The sequence below is a fragment of the Phyllobates terribilis genome, unplaced genomic scaffold, assembly GCF_046119375.1.
Source record: "Phyllobates terribilis strain yellow unplaced genomic scaffold, ASM4611937v1 Scaffold_56__1_contigs__length_8794411, whole genome shotgun sequence".
Lineage (NCBI taxonomy): Eukaryota > Metazoa > Chordata > Amphibia > Anura > Dendrobatidae > Phyllobates > Phyllobates terribilis.
This window is the reverse complement of record NW_027362816.1, coordinates 5,320,346-5,339,679: the sequence shown is the minus strand read 5'-3', so window position 1 is coordinate 5,339,679 and position 19,334 is coordinate 5,320,346. Positions and strand designations below refer to the sequence as shown.

Here is a 19,334-nt window from a genome sequence, read left to right as displayed (position 1 = left end):
TTTAAAAATGTCCCATAGTCTGTTTCAGTAGGCTCCACAATCATGGGGAAGACTGCTGACTTGACAAATGCCAAGAAGGCAGTCATTGACACCATCCACAAGGTCCCAGAGTTCCAATTTTCCTTTGGAAATCAAGGTCCCAGAGTCTGGAGGAAGAGTGAAGAGGCCACAATCCAAGCTGCTGGAGGTCTAGTGTGAAGTTTCCACAATCAGTGATGGTTTGGGGAGCCATGTCATCTGCTGGTGTAGGTCCACTGTGTTTTATCAACACCAAAGTCAGCTCATCCATCTACCAGGAAATTTTACAGCACTTCATGCTTCCCTCTGCCGACAAGCCTTTTGGAGATGGAAATTTCATTCTCCAGGAGGACTTGGCACCTGTCCACACTGCCAAAAGTACCAATACCTGGTTTAAAGACAACAGCATCACTGTGCTTGATTGGCCAGCAAATTCACCTGAACTTAACCCCATAGAGAAACTATGGGGTATTGTCAAGAGGAAGATGAGAGACACCAAACCCAACAAAGCACCCACCAAACCCAACAAAGGCTGCTATCAAAGCCACTTGGGCTTCCATAACACCTCAGCAGTGCCACAGGCTGATCGCCTCCATGCCACGCCGCATTGATGCAGTAATTGATGCAAAAGGAGCCCTGACCAAGTATTGAGTGCATTTACTGAACATACATTTCAGTAGGCCAATATTTCGGATTTTAAAAACATTTTTCAAGCTGATGTTATAAAGTATTTTAATTTACTGAGATAATGACTTTTGTGATTTCATTGGCTGTATGCCATAATCAGTGGCGTACCACCAATGGTGGCAGGCCACACCACTGCTATGGGGCCCGTGAGCCTTGGGGGAGCGAGGAGGATAGGTGAGTATTGGGGGGGTGGGAGGTTGCGGCGGAGGAGGAGCGGGCACATGCAGTAGCGGCTGCTGTAGCTACCACGTGTGCCCGCTGCTAAAGGGACATGAATATTCCCTCTTCTCCACTTCCATGGGCGTGGAGAAGAAGGAATATTCATTCTCTTTAGTAGCGGGCACGGAGGAGCGCTGAGCCGTGGCTCCTGCTTACAGTGCCCGCTACTAAAGAGAATGTATATTCACGCTTGTCAACGCTCATAGTCCCGGCGTGGAGAGGAGTGAATATGCCGGCAGCAGCACCAGCTCACCTCGGCAACTGAGAGCGCGCGCTGCTCAGATACCAACATGAGCTGCTGGCAGACAGAAGACAGCAGCTCTGGAGCAGAGGTGAGGAAGGAAGGTGAGTATAAGTGTTTATTTTTTGTGTGTGCAGTGATGGGGCCACACATACCAGGACTGGGGGGTGAGGAGGCCATACATACCAGGATTGGGGGATGAGGGGGCCACACATACCAGGATTGGGGGATGAGGGGGCCACACATACCAGGATTGGGGGATGAGGGGGCCACACATACCATTCCTGACCCCATTTCTGGCGATTGGATATTTTCCTGGATCTCGTGTATCCTGCTGCATATTGCTGTGTATAGCATAGGCTTACGTTATGTGAACAATGGCCAAATAGCTGTTGGCTGAGAACTCGTCCTGTATGATAAAATCTGCGATGGAGGTTCCTAATACGGCTTCCAACGAAGATGTGAAATCATCCAAATGTGTATAAGAACTAGCGAGTGATAAAGGAGACAATGGCTGGTAGGTAATAAGTCATTACCTGTCTGCCAATGTCTTGTTCTGGAAGACTTCAAGATATCATGTATTACATATTACATATTATTTGGAAAGAGCACCGTGTAATACCACATGTGTCCTGGAGAGGCCACTACGTCCAGCAAAACACAGCTGATTGCTGAGGGTGTTCACTGCCAGACCCCCGACTATCAACTGATCGCCTGCAAGTCCTCATTTGGGGACAGGAGTTGTTCCCACTTGGCATATTTTGTGATTCATGAGGGGAGGACAGTAGCCGGATATAGACTTTTTCTATAAAGTCAGATTAAAGGGGTTTTCAGGAATGTTTTTATGTAATATATAGGAGGTTCCCAGTGGTAGAGAAAACACACAGAGCTTTACTTTCTCCTGCTGCTCCAGCTCTGGATCTTCAGCGCTTCCTGTGCTCTATTGTGACTGGCTGCAGGGGTGATGGCTCAACTTCAGCACACATCATTGCTGCAGCCAATCACTGAGCTTAGAGGCTCTGTCAGCATGGGCCACTGAGCCAAGTGATTGGCTGCAGAGCTGCAGTCATGATGTCACCCTTGAAGCCAATGACTAAAGATCAGCGGCAGCGGTGAAGTGCTGGAACTGGAGCAGGAGGTAGTAAAGCTTCATCTCTTCTACTTAAGTGACGATTTATAGGATTTATATTTAAGTGATGAAAAAAAATTCAGAAATTTGTAAAAATAATTTGCTTGTGTCGCCACTTTCCGAGATCTGAAAGCCGCGGCGTTTTCATGTTTCGGGAATGGGGCTGCGTGAGGGCTGTTTTTTGCACCACAAACTGATTGTTATATTGATATCATTTTGGGGTATATACAATGTTTTGATTGTCTGTTATTATATATTTTTTTTCTTGTTGCAACGGCTGAAAATCTGTAATTCTGGCATTTTATTTAATGTTCTAGTTACGCCGTTTACTAAATGGATTAATTTATTTTATATTTTGATAGATCTGACTTTTACAAATGCAGCGATACCAAATATGTGTATTTTTTAAATGTTTTATATTTCTTAATTTTTAATGGGGGGAAAACTGGGATGATTTGAACTTTTATACTTTTTTCATTTTTTTGTTACTTTTCGCTGTATTTGTTTGTCTCTTTAGGGGGCTTGAACCTGCAGTCATCTGATTGCTTGTGCTATATACAACATTGCTATATATAGCAGAAATCACGATCTCCTATGAACACTAGCAACAGGCTGGCTGTCACAGGAATACAGTGATGACAGACAGTATGCAGTGATGGGGCCACACATACCAGGATTGGGGGATGAGGGGGCCATGCATACCAGGATTGGGGGTTGAGGGGGCCACACATACCAGGGGATTGGGGGATGAGAAGGCCACACATACCAGGATTGGGGGATGAGGAGGCCACACATACCAGGATTGGGGGATGAGGAGGCCACAGATACCAGGATTGGGGGATGAGGAGGCCACACATACCAATATTAGGGGATGAGGAGGCCACAGATACCAAGATTGGGGGATGAGGAGGCCATACATACCAGGATTGGGGGATGAGGAGGCCACACATACCAGCATTGGGGGATGAGTGGGCCACGCATATGAGGATTGGGGGATGAGGGGGCCACGCATACCAGGATTGGGGGATGAGGGGGCCACGCATACCAGGATTGGGGGATGAGGGGGGGCACGCATACCAGAATTGGGGGATGAGGGCTGCCATGCATACCAGGATTGGGGATGAGGGGGGCCATATATACCAGGAATGGGGGATGAAGAGGTCATGCATACCAGGATTGGGGAATGAAGAGGCCATACATACCAGGATTGGAGGATGAGGAGACCATCATATTAGGATTGGGGGATGAGGAGACCATGCATACCAGGATTGGGGGATGAGGGGGGGGGGCCATGCATGCAGGATTGGGGGATGAAGGGTGCTATGCATACCAAGATTGATGGATGAGAGGTGGCCATGCATACCAGGATTGGGGGATGAGGGGGGCCATGCATACCAGGATTGGGGGATGAGGGATGCCATATGTACCAGGATTGGGGGATGAGGGGTGCCATACATACCAGGATTGGTGATGAGGGAGCCATACATACCAGGATGGTGAAATTTTCCAGTAGCTGCTGCATTTCCCACCCTAGGCTTATACTGAACTCAATACGTTTTCCCAGTTTTTTTGTGGTAAAATTAGGGGCCTCGGCTTATACTCGAGTCGTCTTATTTAAAACATACGGTATTTTAAAATCAGTGAGTACGTGGTGCCCATAATACTGCAGGACCGTGTGGTGCATTATACTATATGGGGGCTGCATTTTACCCTTTGGGGTGTGAAATATACTGTATGGAGGACTATGGGGAGTGCATTATATTCTATCGAGGACCATGGGAAGTTCATTATACTATATGGAGGATTATGGGGGGTCCATTATACTATATGGAGGATTTTGGAGGGTGCATTATACTATATGGAGGATTATGGGTGGCATATTATACTATATGGAAGTCTACACTGTGTGCAGAATTATTAGGCAAGTTGTTTTTTAGAGGATTATTTTTATTATTGATCAACAACTATGTTCTCAATCAACCCAAAAGACTCATAAATATCCAAGCTTAATATTTTTGGAAGTTGGAGTGTTTTTTTTTTAGATTTGGCTATCTTAGGAGGATATCTGTTTGTGCAGGTAACTATTACTGTGCCGAATTATTAGGCAACTTAATAAAAACCAAATATAATCCCATCTCACTTGTTTATTTTCACCAGGTAAACCAATATCAGTGCACAAAATTTAGAAATAAATATTTCTGACATGCAAAAACAAAAACAAAAAAAACTAGTGATCAGTACAGCCACCTTTCTTTATGATGAGACTCAGCAGCCTTCCATCCATAGATTCTGTCAGTTGCTTGATCTGTTTTCAATCAACATTGCGTGCAGCAGCCACCACAGCCTCCCAGACACTGTTCCCAGAGGTGTACTGTTTTCCCTCCCTGTAGATCTCACATTTTATGATGGACCACAGGTTCTCTATGGCATTCAGATCAGGTGAACAAGGGGGCCATGTCATTATTTTTTCTTCTTTTAGACCTTTACTGGCCAGCCACGCTGTGGAGTAGTTGGATGCATGTGATGGAGCATTGTCCTGCATGTAAATCATGTTTTTCTTGAACGATACCGACTTCTTCCTGTACCACTGCTTGAAGAAGTTGTCTTCCAGAAACTGGCAGTAGGTCTGGGAGTTGAGCTTCACTCCATCCTCAACCCGAAAAGGTCCTACAAGTTCATCTTTGATGATACCAGCCCATACCAGTACCCCACCTCCACCTTGCTGGCGTCTGAGTCGGAGTGGAGCTCTCTGCCCTTTACTGATCCAGCCTCTGGCCCATCCATCTGGCCCATCAAGAGTCACTCTCATTTCATCAGTCCATAAAACTTTTGAAAAATCAGTCTTAAGATATTTCTTGGCCCATTCTTGACGTTTTATCTTATGTTTCTTGTTCAAAGGTGGTTGTTTTTCAGACTTCCTTACCTTGGCCATGTCCCTGAGTATCGCACACCTTGTGCTTTTTGAAACTCCAGTAACGTTGCAGCTCTGAAATATGGCAAAACTGGTGGCGAATGGCATCTTGGCCGCTTCACGCTTGATTTTCCTCGATTCATGGGCAGTTATTTTGCGCCTTTTTTGGCCAACACGCTTCTTGCGACCCTGTTGGCTATTTGCCATGAAATGCTTGATTGTGCGGTGATCACGCTTCAAAAGTTTGGAAATTTCAAGACTGCTGCATCCCTCTGCAAGACATCTCACAATTTTGGACTTTTCAGAGCCCGTCAAATCTCTCTTCTGACCCATTTTACCAAAGGAAAGGAAGTTGCCTAATAATTAAGCACACCTTATATAGGGTGTTGATGTCATTAGTCAACACCCCTCCTCATTACAGAGATGCACATCACCAGATTTACTTAATTGGTAGTTGGCTCTCAAACCTATGGAGCTTGGAGTAGGACAACATGTATAAAAAGTATCAAAGTGATCAAAATACGCATTTGCCTAATAATTCTGCACACAGTGTATGTGGGGCCATTATGATATTTTGAGGGCTATGTGGGGGGCCGTTATACGGTGTGAAGGTTTGTGTGGGGTCCATCATACTGTTTGGAGGGCTGTGTGGGGCCATTATACTGTTTGGGCGGCTAGTGTGGGCCATTATACTGTATGTAGGCCCATTATACTGTATGGAGGGCTGTGTGGGGGTCACAGTTGGGGGAATCATACTGTGTTAGGGTCACCATACTTTGCCTTGGGAGTTGAAGTGGGGTACAATAAGGTCATTATACTGTTCATGTAGAGGCTAATGTGGAGGAATGCACCATGGGGGTATCATACTGTGTTTGGGGGCACTTTTATTGGCATCATACTTCATGGGGGCAATGAAAGAGGGATCTAGGACTTCAGTAGGAGGAAAATTAGAAAAGCGAAGTAAAGGCTGGAAAGTTGTGAGATCGGCTCTTCTGTGACACAGACAAATATTTCTTTATTTTTTTGGTGGGGGGGTCCAATTAGAGCTTCTGCTATGGGGTCTCATGATTTCTATGTGCGCCCCTGGCCATAATCATCAACATTAACAGAAATAAACACTTGAAATAGATCACTTTGATTGTAATGACTTTATATAATATATGAGTTTCATTTTCAGCATTTAAGAACTAAAATAAATAAACTTTTTGATATTCTAATTTAGTGAGATGCACCTGTATATATAAGGGGTGTGGGTGCCATCATACTATAAGGGGCTATGGGAGTCATCATGCTATATATAAGGGGCAGTGGGGCCATCATATTATATAAAATGGGGAGTGGGTGCCAGAATACAGTTTATAAGGGGCCGTGGGGCCATCATACAGTATAAAGGGAGCTGTAGGGGCCATAATATAGTGTACAAGTGGGTATGGGGGCCATCATACAGTATATATTGGGCTGCGGGAGCCATCATACAGTACTGTATATATGGGGCTGTGAGGGCCATTATACAGAATATAGGGAGTTGTAGGGACCATCATGCCAGTTATAAGGAGTTGTAGAGACCATCATACAATGCATAGGGAGCTGTGGGGACCATTATGCAGTGCATAGGGAGCTGTGGGGACCATTATGCAGTGCGTAGGGAGCTGTGGGGACCATTATGCAGTGCATAGGGAACTGTGGGGACCATTATACAGTGCATAGGGAGTTGTGGGGATCATCATACAAAGCGTAGGGAGCTGTGGGGACTATCATACAGTACATAAGGAGCCGTGGGGACCATCATACAGTGTGTAAAGAGCCGTGGGGACAATCATACAGTGTATAAGGAGCCGTGGAGACCATCATACAGTGCATAAGGAGCTGCGGGGACCATCATACAGTGCGTAGAGAGCTGTGGGGACCATCAGACAATGCATAGGGAGCTGTGGAGACCATCATACAGTGCTTGAGGAGCTGTGGGGACCATCATACAGTGCATAGGGAGATGTGGGGACCATCATACAGGGCATAGGGATCTGTGGGGACCATTATGCAGTGCATAGGGAGCTGTGGGGACCATCATTCCAAGCGTAGGGAGCTGCGGGGACCATCATACAGTACATAAGGAGCCATGGGGACCATCATACAATGTATAAGGAGCCGTGGGGACCATCATTCAGTACATAAGGAGCTGCGGGGACCATCATACAGTGCATAGGGAGCTGTGAAGACCATCATACAGTGCATAGAGCACTGTGGGGACCATCATACAGAGCGTAGGGAGCTGTGGGGACCATCATACAGAGCATAGGGAGCTGTGGGGACCATCATACAGAGCATAGGGAGCTGTGGGGACCATCATACAGTGTCTAGGGAGCTGTGGGGACCCTCATACAGTATCTAAAGAGCTGTGGGTACCATCATACAGTGTGTAGGGGGCTGTGGGGACCATCATACAGTGTATAGGGAAGTATGAGGACCATCATACAGTATCTGAGGAGCTGTGGGGACCATCATACAGTGCATAGTGTGCAGTGGGGACCATCATACAGAGCGTAGATAGCTGTGGGGACCATCATACAGTGTATAGGGAGCTATGGGTTCCATCATAAAGAGCGTAGATAGCTGTGGGGACCATCATAGAGAGCTGTGGGTTCCATCATACAGGGCATAGGGAGCTGTGGGGACCATCATACAGAGCATAGGGAGCTGTGGGTTCCATCATACAGAGCATAGGGAGCTGTGGGTTCCATCATACAGGGCATAGGTAGCTGTGGGGAACATCATACAGTGCATGGTGGAGCTGTGGGGATCATCATACAGTGTCTAGGGAGCTGTGGGGACCCTCATACAGTATCTAAGGAACTGTGGGGACAATCATACAGTGTCTAGGGAGCTGTGGGGACCATCGTACAGTATCTAAGGAGCTGTGGGGACCATCATACAGTGTGTAGGGAGATGTGGGGACCATCATACAGTGTATAGGGAGCTGTGGGGACCATTATACAGAGCGTAGGGAGCTGTGGGGACCATGATACCAGTGCATATTGAGCTGTGAGGACCATCATACAGTATCTGAGGAGCTGTGGGGACCATCATACAGTGCATAGGGAGTTGTGGGGACCATCATACAGAGTATAGGGAGCTGTGGGGACCATCATACAGTGTGTAGTGAGCTGTGGGACTATCATACAATATACAGGGTGCTATGGGGGCACTCAGGACATTATTTCTTTTATATGGGTGCATCATCAGAAATTTCTTCTTTCACCACCCCGAAATCATCGTCCATAGACTTGAAGAAGAACTTTGTAGTTGGGTGTAGTTTGATTGTGGCTTTAAGGGGGCATTATTACTTAAAGGGGATACTCAATGGTATTTGTTGCTTGGAGGGAACACTTCAGATATTGAAACTTTCATAAGAGCATATCTGGCATTATTACTTGCTAGGTAGCACAGTGGGGTCTTTACTACTTTCTATGGGACGCTATTATTTTTATAGGTCCCCTCTATCTGGCACACAGTCTTTGTAGCATTAATTAGTGGAGGGTAATCATAGTAATGACATAATTTTTGAATAATTGAGGTTCCTATTCCACGTCGGAAGAGCAGGCAGCATGGGGAGGTTGTGCAGGGTGGGAATAGATGGGGACGGTGCTGGGAATGTGAGAAGTCAGATGGTCTTTGTACAGTGTGTTTTTTATGTAGAGGCAATGGTCATATCATAATACTATGTACTCACTGTGTAGTGTTGATGGTAGAGGGCATTGTGTAGCGGGATAATTATTGCCTTGTATAGAAGTAATTTTGGGAATATTGGTCTTTCAGTTGTGTATTTTAGGTTAGCAACAATGGTGTACTGTAATTATATATGTATAGGTCCTCTTTTAAGTGGCGGGGAGGTTGTATGGGGAAACACCTACTTTGGGGCTTTGGCCCCTGATCTTTTAGGACCCTAGCAACGTCCCGGCATACAAGGGATATCGGGGGGCACAAAGTGTTCTGGACGTTTCCTTTACAGTATAAAGCATTTTCCACACAGTATCCTTCCTCTGTAATATACTCCAGGACTGGTGAGGCGCACTGTCGCTCCCTATTTCGCCATAACTCGGCCTCGGCACTGCAGTGCTGATCAGCAGGTCTGCTTACTTGTTCTTCGGTTTCGCGCACTATGTCTTCCACTACTGGCGCCCTTTAACCCTTACACTCGTGACTCCCACTAGTACAGGGGTCTCAAACTCGATAGAGTAAATGGGCCGCACATAAAAAACAATTTAAGCTGGCGGGCCGCATTCCTTTCCAATTTAATACAGTACAAAATTATTGTTAAACAATTATTTATTTGAACTGCTATAACAATTCTCCATTACGTTACTATAATACTGCTAGGTTTAAACTTAATGGAAATTTGCCGGCTTACTCCACATGCTTATTTTAACAATCCAGTTTTCCACTTCAAGTGTCGCAGAATTCAGTCTGGCTGCTCAGTTGTCAGCGTTTGCCAGATACGAGAATGTCGAGATTGGGCTTGAAATCATGAGCGTCGGCCAATCGCAATGTTGCACGAAGATGTTCATCTGTAAGTCTTGACCGTAATGCTGATTTGTTCAGCTTCATTGAAGAGGAAAACTGTTCGCATACGTATGTACTTCCGAACATGGCCATGATCCTGGCAGCGGCTTTAAGAAGATTTGGAAATTTTTCTCGTGTGACAAACCTATAGAGATCTGGAACAGCAATGTCCATATACTTCTGTTTAAGAACAGCGTCGCATTGCAAGTCCACAATCTCCATCTGCAGATCTTCTGAAACACAAGCAATGTCTACCGCAAACGGAGTGGCGAAGAGTGGAAATTCAGCTTCAAGATCCTGAAACTCATGAAAACTTCTATCAAACTCTTGTAGTAACTGAGAAATTATATTGGAAGAGTAGTTCAAGCGTTCGGGTTCCGCTCGTACCAGCGACTGCATAGCTGAGAAATGAGGCAAATTGCCAGACTGCAGCTGCTGGGCCACAAAGACAGCTACATCTGATTGCTTTTATACCAGCAAACATCATTGTAATCATCTGCTTTGGGCCCCGGAGCTTCAGGTTGAGTGCGTTGAGGTGTTCTGTGACATCTGTTAGAAACGCTAAGTCAGATAGAAAAGCTGGGAAGGAAAGTTGGAAAGCGTCTTTATCTTTCACGGCCATAAAAATCTATCTCCTGCCTCAAAGCAAAAAATCTTTTCTACCCTCTTCTCCGACTCAACCATCTGACCTCGGTATGATACAGCAAGTCACCATATTCACTGTCCATATCAGACAGGAATGAAGTGAACCGCCTATGGTCAAGACCTCTTGCCCGTATAAAGTTACCAGTCTTAACCACAACGTCCATAACTTCTTTCATTTGTACACTTTTTCCGCACAGCGCCTCCTGGTGCAGAATGCAGTGTATAGCACTGAAAGGACCTGACAATGAACGCTGGCCTCGTTTTGCTTTCAATAATCCCACAACACCAATGTTTTCAGAACACATTGCTGGTGCCCCATCCGCTACCACAGGCACCAGTTTATCCCATGGCGGTCCTGCTGGGTTAATACAACCTTCAAGTTCTTTAAAAATGTCTCAAAAGGTCTTTGTGCCTTTAATTAGTAATAAATCCAATAATTCCTCAGTTATGTTTAGGTTTTCTTCAACCCCACGAATGAACACAGCACAGTATGGAGTATCTGTTACCTTCAGTAAATGGTCGTGAATGTTTTGCTCTCATGTTACTGAGTACAAAACTCGCTTTTCCAGAAGCTTCACTTGACCCGTTAATACTTGGGAAGAAGTTTCGCTGTTTTTGAAGAGACGCTTTCAGCTGCTGAAGCTTTTCCTCTCAGTTTGCCAGACATTGCTCCATACTGTCTTCCATGCTGCGTCATGTAATGTCCACGCACATTGTAGTCCTTAAGCTGCGACAAACTGAAGACAAATCAGACTCTGGGCTCTCTCTCCGACCTCTGTGACAAAATATAAGTTTCCCCACTTTTCCTGAAATATTCGTTTTTCATCAGCAATCTTGCGCTTTTTTCATGACGATGCCATTTATGATGTTAAACTGGTGCTCTGTGTATTGAAAAATATGTCTGTTAGCAACTCCGTCCTGCTCCCATAGAAATGCATAATAGTCTGTGGGCGTATGCAGAGTATGGACTATAATGGTGCTGGCAGAGCGAACATGCGCTCTGTCGTGCATCGCCTACTTGAGGCAGACACTCGGACATAGTAGACTGCGTCCAGTAGGTGTATATGTGGCGCCCCTGAGGGTTCGGTCGCCACAGAGGTATTGCACCTCATCCACAGGTGTGGTATCTCACTCTCAGGTAAGGAAGGAGTATGGCTCAGGACCCTAACACTACATCCACTACACCACATTTCCGGGGGACAGGGCGACAATGCTCCTATAGGTGAGCGCAACTGTCCCTGATCCCTGGCTGGAGTGGGGAGGAACCACTAGCGAGGGGGAACTAGGTAGTGGATGGGTGGATGACGTAGATCCTGGGAGCACTGGAGTAGGAGCATATAAAATATTGAACCATCTTAGATCAGGGTTCGTTCAGTCAGAGGAGGAGAGTGTAGGAGCAGGGGCTCTGTAGGAGCTCTGCTCCAGAGGCGGGCCTAGTCAGGAGGCCTGAGCCTGAAGGAAGAAGGAGAGGAAAGAGGGAGCAGGAAGGCTCCAGGAAAGGAACCGAAGGGACCCCAGGGGTACGGGCCATGCAGCTGCCACCCGTACGCCCGCCGCTGCCAGGAGGTAGGGGGGTCAGGCCAGAAGAAAGGGAACCGGATCCCTCAACCAGCGGAGACTACAGGGCTCAACTGGGAACCGGAGGCTGCAGCACTTTAAGTACAGCAGGCCGCTCACACCAGCCACCAGGAAGGTAGCCACATAGGGCCAGGGGATGGAACACACTTCGCCCGCCAAGGCCCGAGGACACTGGACAGAGGTGCCGCTAGGTGTGAGGTACAAGGAGAGAGGCCAGAGAAAGGTACACAGAACGGGGTCCTGATAAGTGCTCTGGGGATACCTGAGGGTGGACTGAGTCCCTCACTGAGTACGCACAGCATGACGTGGGAAGCTATGATCTGCAGTATAACTTGGAAACTGACAACCGTGAGTAAAGACCCTGGGACTGCATCATCTTGTCTCCGTGTTTCTTACCGCTCCGGCACTCACTGCACTGGGACGCCCCGCACAACCACCATCATTCACCTGCACTGCCCTGAAGCTACACTCTTCCTGTGGGAAGTTATACTACACTTGCTGCACATACCACCAGCTTCAGTGGACTGCTCCGCAGCGGCGGTTCTCCATAATCGCAATCCACAGGTGGTGTAGTCGGACTATACATCACCTATACACATAGACTGCCACTGGTTTGACCGCCCTGGGTCACAGACCGGGTCGCCGCCACGGTGACTACGACCCCCAGCATTTACGAGGCCCGGATCCGGGTGCCCCACGGCCCAGGGGGCGCGTCAACTTTGGGGTAGTCGGCAGGATACGTAACCCACCCGTTACCATCGGGTATTGTGTGCCTAAGAGACTGTGTTTTCTACTGAATGTGGCGTCCACCCCTGAAGAACGGACGCCATTATGTGTCAGCCAAACAACAACCAAAGGTCACCTCCCATCGTGGGCCAGGTCCCAGAATGGCGCCAAAAGCGGAGCCCGCCCCAACCAGCAGTGATCATGTATGTGGATCTGTCCATCGAAGTGGGGGGGCTGCCCTTGGAGGTGACCGACAGCAGACTGCCCTGGAACCGCCCCCGAAAGGGGAGGGGAGGCCAGAAAACTGAGAGACAGGGTGTGGTCTGGACCAGTCGAGGCAGGCCGCACCCGGGAAAGGAGATGGACCGTGGCAGCTCCGGAGACCCTGCCAACGCCATGCTGCTGGCCGAAGCACCTTATACCCTGGAGGAGCTGGTGGCCAAGCTCCCCGGGAGGATACCGAGTTCCTCCGCGCCGGCATGGAAGATCTGGGCCGGAGGATGGCGAGATGCCATCGCGGACTGGAAGAAGGAGATGGAGCAGAGGATAGCGGCCCGGCAGCCAGCGACGCTGCCCAGCACTGGCAGCGCCCCAGCCTCCGAGGACCGGGATCAGGAGACCGCGTCTGACGCAGGAGCGGCCGAAGGAGCAGGTAGGAGAAGTCCTCCTGTGCCGGACGCTGTAAGCGTCGACCTGCCCCTGGGCCCCCTGGTGGAGTCGCAGATCCCGGGCGTCACCGAAGCAGCCCCACTCCCGACGCCAGAGCCAGGCTCTTTAAACCAGGGCGAGACCGCCACGTGCTCGCTATGCGCGTACCAGGACGCGCAAGTTCCAAATGCCCTCCAGACCCCGGAACCAGCTCCAGCCACCAGCGACGCCGGCCCGCTCCTAGGTCCGTTGCAGGAGCCGCCCCCTCCGACACCCGAATGGGTGTACGGGCACCCCCCCTGGGACTGGTCCATGGAGGACCAGCGGCCTTCACTCCTGTCCGCTCCACAGCCCGCCGCCGCCGCTTCTCGGTACCGGAGGAGGAGGCTCAATTTGAGTGGGAGCACTCAGGGGAAGATCTAATGGGGTTCTCTCAGGAGACCAGGGCAGCTGCAGCACGCAGCAAGGAATTCTGCCACCAACAGCTGCTCAAGTTTGAGAAGGAGCGGAAACAACGGCGTGAGTGATGGGCGCAACTTGAGGCCAGAAATCTGGAAGAGAAGGCCCGGACCGGCCATGACAAGAGAGGCTCGTGGTCCGAGAATTACTGGGACCGTGGTGAAGTTTGACTTGGACGCGGGATGGGGGTTCATCTGGGACCCGCCATCAGACACGGACCTCTTCGTAAACAGAAGGGACGTGGAGTCCCGCCTGCCAGAGGGACACCCAGATCGAGACCTGTATCCCGGGGCACCGTGTCCTACACCAGGCACCGAGGAGTCAGGGGCTGGTATGCCCTACATGTCCACCGGGTGGAGACAGAGTCCCACCATGCTGAAGAACCGGCTGGGTCAGCACGTGATGAACCAGAGTCTCCCCACAGGGAGCACCATTACTGAGTACAGTAGGTGGAGCAAGACTTTAAAAATTTAAATAAGTTACCCGTCAGGGTATGCAGAGACGCTGCGAGTTCAAGTTTATCCAGTTGCCCAGAAGGGTGTAATCAAAAGTTGAAAGGTTTCAAAGTTTCATTTAAAGTTACCTGGAACGGGTCCAAAGACTAACCGGCTGAGGACTGGGAGCAGCCACTTCTTGTAAATAGTTGCACCTCTTCAGGTGCCCCTTATTGGTTTTATAAGAACTACAACGTATACCTCAGAACAAAAACCCGTTGGAGGTGGCCGAAGACGAGGTCCAGCATCTGGATCATCTAAGCCCTGCAGCCACCCCAGGGCCTCCGTTGAGGGTTTGGGACGGGTCCCTCATGTTCCTGTTTGCAAGTTGGCACTTTATTGAGAAATGGACACCTGGTTGCAGACATCACTGTGACCGGTTGACCAAAAGTTTAACTTGAAAATGTGTTGATATGAAGAAAGTTTATTACGGAAGTGTTTTATACGCGAAAGAAATGTTTATAATGTCTAATATATGTGAAGAAATGTTTTATATGAAAAGTTTTATATGCAGAAAATGTTTTATAAGATATCAGAGAAACAGAGTTCCAGAATGCCTTATGTGTGAAAGAAAAATGTTATTAAAAGTGCATTTATAATGTTTTGATAACTAGTAACTTTAAAAGAAAAAGAGCCTCCCATAAAGGGAAGAAGTATTGTTTTATGGTCTTATATGCGGATGCATCCTAAAAGTTTGCATGTCCTAATTTACCCTGTCTTTTACTCTGTTCCAGCCCGCGGACGTGCTGTGTTTTACCAGGGGTGTGTGTGGCGCCCCTGAGGGTTCGGTCGCCACAGAGGTATTGCACCTCATCCAGAGGTGTGGTATCTCACTCTCAGGTAAGGAAGGAGTATGGCTCAGGACCCTAACACTACATCCACTACACCACATTTCCGGGGGACAGGGCAACAATGCTCCTACGGGAGAGCACAACTGTCCCTGATCCCTGGCTGGAGTGGGGAGGAACCACTAGAGAGGGGGAACTAGGTAGTGGATGGGTGGAGGACGTAGATCCTGGGAGCACTGGAGTAGGAGCATATAAAATAGGGAATCATCTTAGATCAGGGTTCGTTCAGTCAGAGGAGGAGAGTGTAGGAGCATGGGCTCTGTAGGAGCTCTGCTCCAGAGGCCTGAGCCTGAAGGAGGAAGGAGAGGAAAGAGGGAGCAGGAAGGCTCCAGGAAAGGAACCGAAGGGACCCCAGGGGTACGGGCCGTGCAGCTGCCACCCGTACGCCCGCCGCTGCCAGGAGGTAGGGGGGTCAGGCCAGAAGAAAGGGGACCGGATCCCTCAACCAGCGGAGACTACAGGGCTCAACTGGGAACCGGAGGCTGCAGCACTTTAAGTACAGCAGGCCGCTCACACCAGCCACCAGAAAGGTAGCCACATAGGGCCAGGGGGCGGAACACACGTCGCCCGCCAAGGCCCGAGGACACTGGACAGAGGTGCCGCTAGGTGTGAGGTACAAGGAGAGAGGCCAGAGAAAGGTACACAGAACGGGGTCCTGATAAGTGCTCTGGGGATACCTGAGGGTGGACTGAGCCCCTCACTGAGTACGCACAGCACGACGTCATATACGCCCGAAAATGATGCACGACAGAGCACACATTGAGTCTGTCAGCACCATTATATATTCTATGGCCCTTGTCGGCACATACGTCCAAATCCCATTTTATATTGGTTCGGACATAAGCCCCGAAGGGACCAACGAACATGGGGAAGAACACAATGTGAAAGGGGCCTCAGCAATATATGAGGCTGCTGTGTTCTGCCCATACATTGCTTAGTTCACTGCCAGAGCAGTTTTCAACTGAAAAAGGGATGTGGCGGGCGCCCGCACCCCACTGATCTCATATCACTGATTTATTCAATGAAATGGCCATTTAATCATTAAAGGGGTTTTCAGACAATTTTATTTTGATGGCCTATCATGAGGACAGGTGATGGATATCTGATTGGTGGGATGCAACATCCAGCTCCCCCCACTGATCAGCAGTTCCCGGTGCCCGTGGTATGTGCTCACTTGCGGAGCGGAACTACACAGCTCCATCAACTGCATAGTGGCCACGGCTCGGCACTTCATATCCACTCTTATTGAATAGGCGTAGATTTGCATTACCCAGTTGCAGCCATTATAAAGGATAGCCCATCAATATAAAAGCAATGGCAATCCCTTTAAGTCCTGCAGAATCTCTTTATGTAGTTTCTCACCATAGCAATGCCATACATGTCAATATTAAAGAGAACCTGTAATGTCAGAAAACGCTATTTACCTGGAGATTTAGAGTCAATCTGCAGGTAAATATCTTTACAATGCTACATGGCCGTGTTACTGTAAGTGCAGCTACCAGGAAAGAATTAACTTATTTCCTCCCGGGAGCTATGGGCTTTCAGTCATAGTAGTTACATTCATCGCTCACAGCACTGCTCACCATACTGTAAGCACGCCCCAGAACTTTTGATTTTCTCCGCACAGATGCGCTGCACACTGAGTTGGCAACCCAAGTGCTGGAGCGTGCTTACAGCAACTACTCATAGTGTAGTAAGCCGGCTTAAGCAACTCCTTGCATGACTGAAAGCCGATGGCTCTTGAAAGAAATATAGTTCAGTTTCCCAGTAGCTGAACTTTTAGTAAAGCAAACAGGAAACGTTATAACACTATTTACCTGCAGATTATTCCTGTATCTGACGTTTTCAGCTATACCATTTTTGGTATATGGCTTTTTGATAATTTTATATTCTATTTTCTGACAGTATGATGGAAAAGCTCCATTTTTGGTGCGTTTATTATTTTTTATTCATCATGAGGCTATGATCACACGTTACGTTTTTGCAGTGTTTTCTCTGCAACCAAAATTTGCTCTTGCTTATAAGGGCTCTTTCACATGTCAGTATCTCCAGTATGAGTGGTGACAGTTTCCACACGTGCTGGAGACATCGATACACGATGAATGAATTGGTCTGTGCACATCTCAATGTGTTTCCACAGACCATGTGTCAGTGCGCTCCACGGGGAGAATGAGCGGCTTCGGAGCTGCGCTCAGTGAGTGACAGGACACGGCTCCTGAGCTCAGCTCCGGAGCCACTCATTCTCCTCGGCTTCTCGGCGTCAGAGGATTACAGCGGGGGACACCTAGGAGAGGTGAGTATATGGATTTTATTATTTTATTCTTAGTTTTACACAGGGACACAGCTGGAGCAGACACTACCACTACCCTCATCCTTGTCCCTGCTGGTGCTGATTGCAGCGCAGGCAAGGAATCATGATGAGGGCCGCGTTCAGCATCCGGCGCTTGGGAACAGCGCTAACTGTACGCTGATTCTCAGGCGCTGGTATGTGTGATCCTGATGTGGCACATGGGTCGCACACGGATGCAACATGTAAAACGCACACGGACACGGATATCTCCGGTAACCGAAATATATGCGAAACCGGCCTGAAAAACAGGTTTTGTGGCTTTATTTGGTGGAGATTATAGGAATCTACAGTACGTTTAATAAAGTCAGTTTTATTCACCAAAAAAACTGCAAAATCAGTGTTTTCCCACTTTCTTATTGCTATGGGTGAAAAACGCTGCAAAAACGCTCTTGTTCAATGTCCCCGTTGGGGCATACGTTCGAACCCTACAAGAAAACGGGATACGGATAATTGTGCCTACAGGGCCATAGACTGTAATGATGCCGGCAGAGCAAATGTGCGCTGTGCATAATTTTCTGGAGTGCATGCCTACAGGAGGCGGACACTCAGACATAATAGACTGCATCTGAATGTCTGCTTCCAGTATGTGTACACTTCCGAAAATGATGCCGGCAGAACGCACGTTCGCTCTGTCGGCGCCATTACTGTATATGGCACCATAGGCACATATGTCTGAATCCTGTTTTGTGGGGGGGTCCGGATTTATGCCCCGATGGGGACATTGAGCATAATGTGAAAGCACAGTAAGCCAGGGATATGGTACAGATTTAGTTTAGTAGCAGAATACTTTTATTTCATATTTTATTTAGATTTTTTTTTATGTAGCTTTTAACTTTTACTTTATAGTCACTGATCTAATATCCTGCAATACTTCTGTACTGCAGAATATTAGGTCTGTCTGTCTTATATTGACAGTTCACATGTAGGACCCTGCATATTCCAGGCCCCAAAGATGGCTAACCCAAAGCCCATTACTTGGCCTCAGGTTACCATAGGCTTAAGAGTAAGACCCTCCCCTGAAATAGCCATCTAGATGCCGCTGTCACAATTGATGGCGGTATCTAAAGGGTTAAACGGCCGCGATCGGTGTTAATACCAATCGTGGCCGTTAAAGTAGGTTGTCAGCTGTGATGTACAGCTTACCTCAGCGCATGATAGTGTCGGCTCTGCATGTGAGCCGACGCTATCATCTCGCTGTACACGTACAGCCACAGCGTATGTCACCTGCAAAATCCAGCAATGGGAGGGAAAGTCACGCCTCCGCTCTCTGTGCGCTGGTGTGATGTCATCACACAGCGCCAGAGGGATGTCATAACGCAGGGCCACAGCCACTACGGAGCGGCGCACTCCTCCTCTCTGCTAGGGTCAGACATGTGGTGCACTGCGGGCCGCAGATGCCTGCCTCAGGGGCCGCATGCTGCCCGCGGGCCGCGTGTTTGAGACCATTGAGTTAGCCGGATGTAACGCACAGACAAACACATACCCTCTAATCGTATGTTACTTTGTCTACTGACAAGGGTAACGGACACATATAGGCCATTATGCTCTGCGGTGTGGAACACATAACTACGGGAATGCGCAGTCACGGGTACGAGTGGCGCGGCGGCAATCAGTTTATCTGGTGTTTCAGTGTAAAGCACGTCACTTCCAGACATGCACACTAGGGGATGGACATTATCGGACCTCTAGCTCATGAGAAGTAGCGCAGGCGCAGTACATTATTGTAGACAGACTCCATTCTATATGTCCTATGACAATTCACCTTTAGGAATGGGAATGGGTTTCCTAGTCTGGGGAGGGGTTTTAGATGAAGTGGGATATTTA

General features: G+C 48.3%; 1 protein-coding gene across 1 annotated transcript in view; it reads left to right on the top strand.

The window, feature by feature from the left end:
• Positions 1 to 13,071: 13,071 nt before the first annotated feature.
• LOC141192290 (uncharacterized) overlaps positions 13,072 to 19,334 on the top strand; it is a 46,771-nt gene continuing 40,508 nt past the window's right edge. Inside the window, exons 1-3 of the mRNA XM_073661784.1 lie at positions 13,072 to 13,363; positions 13,558 to 13,730; positions 17,066 to 17,089. Coding sequence (XP_073517885.1) covers positions 13,072 to 13,363; positions 13,558 to 13,730; positions 17,066 to 17,089 — 489 coding nt within the window. The remainder of the gene's footprint in view (positions 13,364 to 13,557; positions 13,731 to 17,065; positions 17,090 to 19,334) is intronic.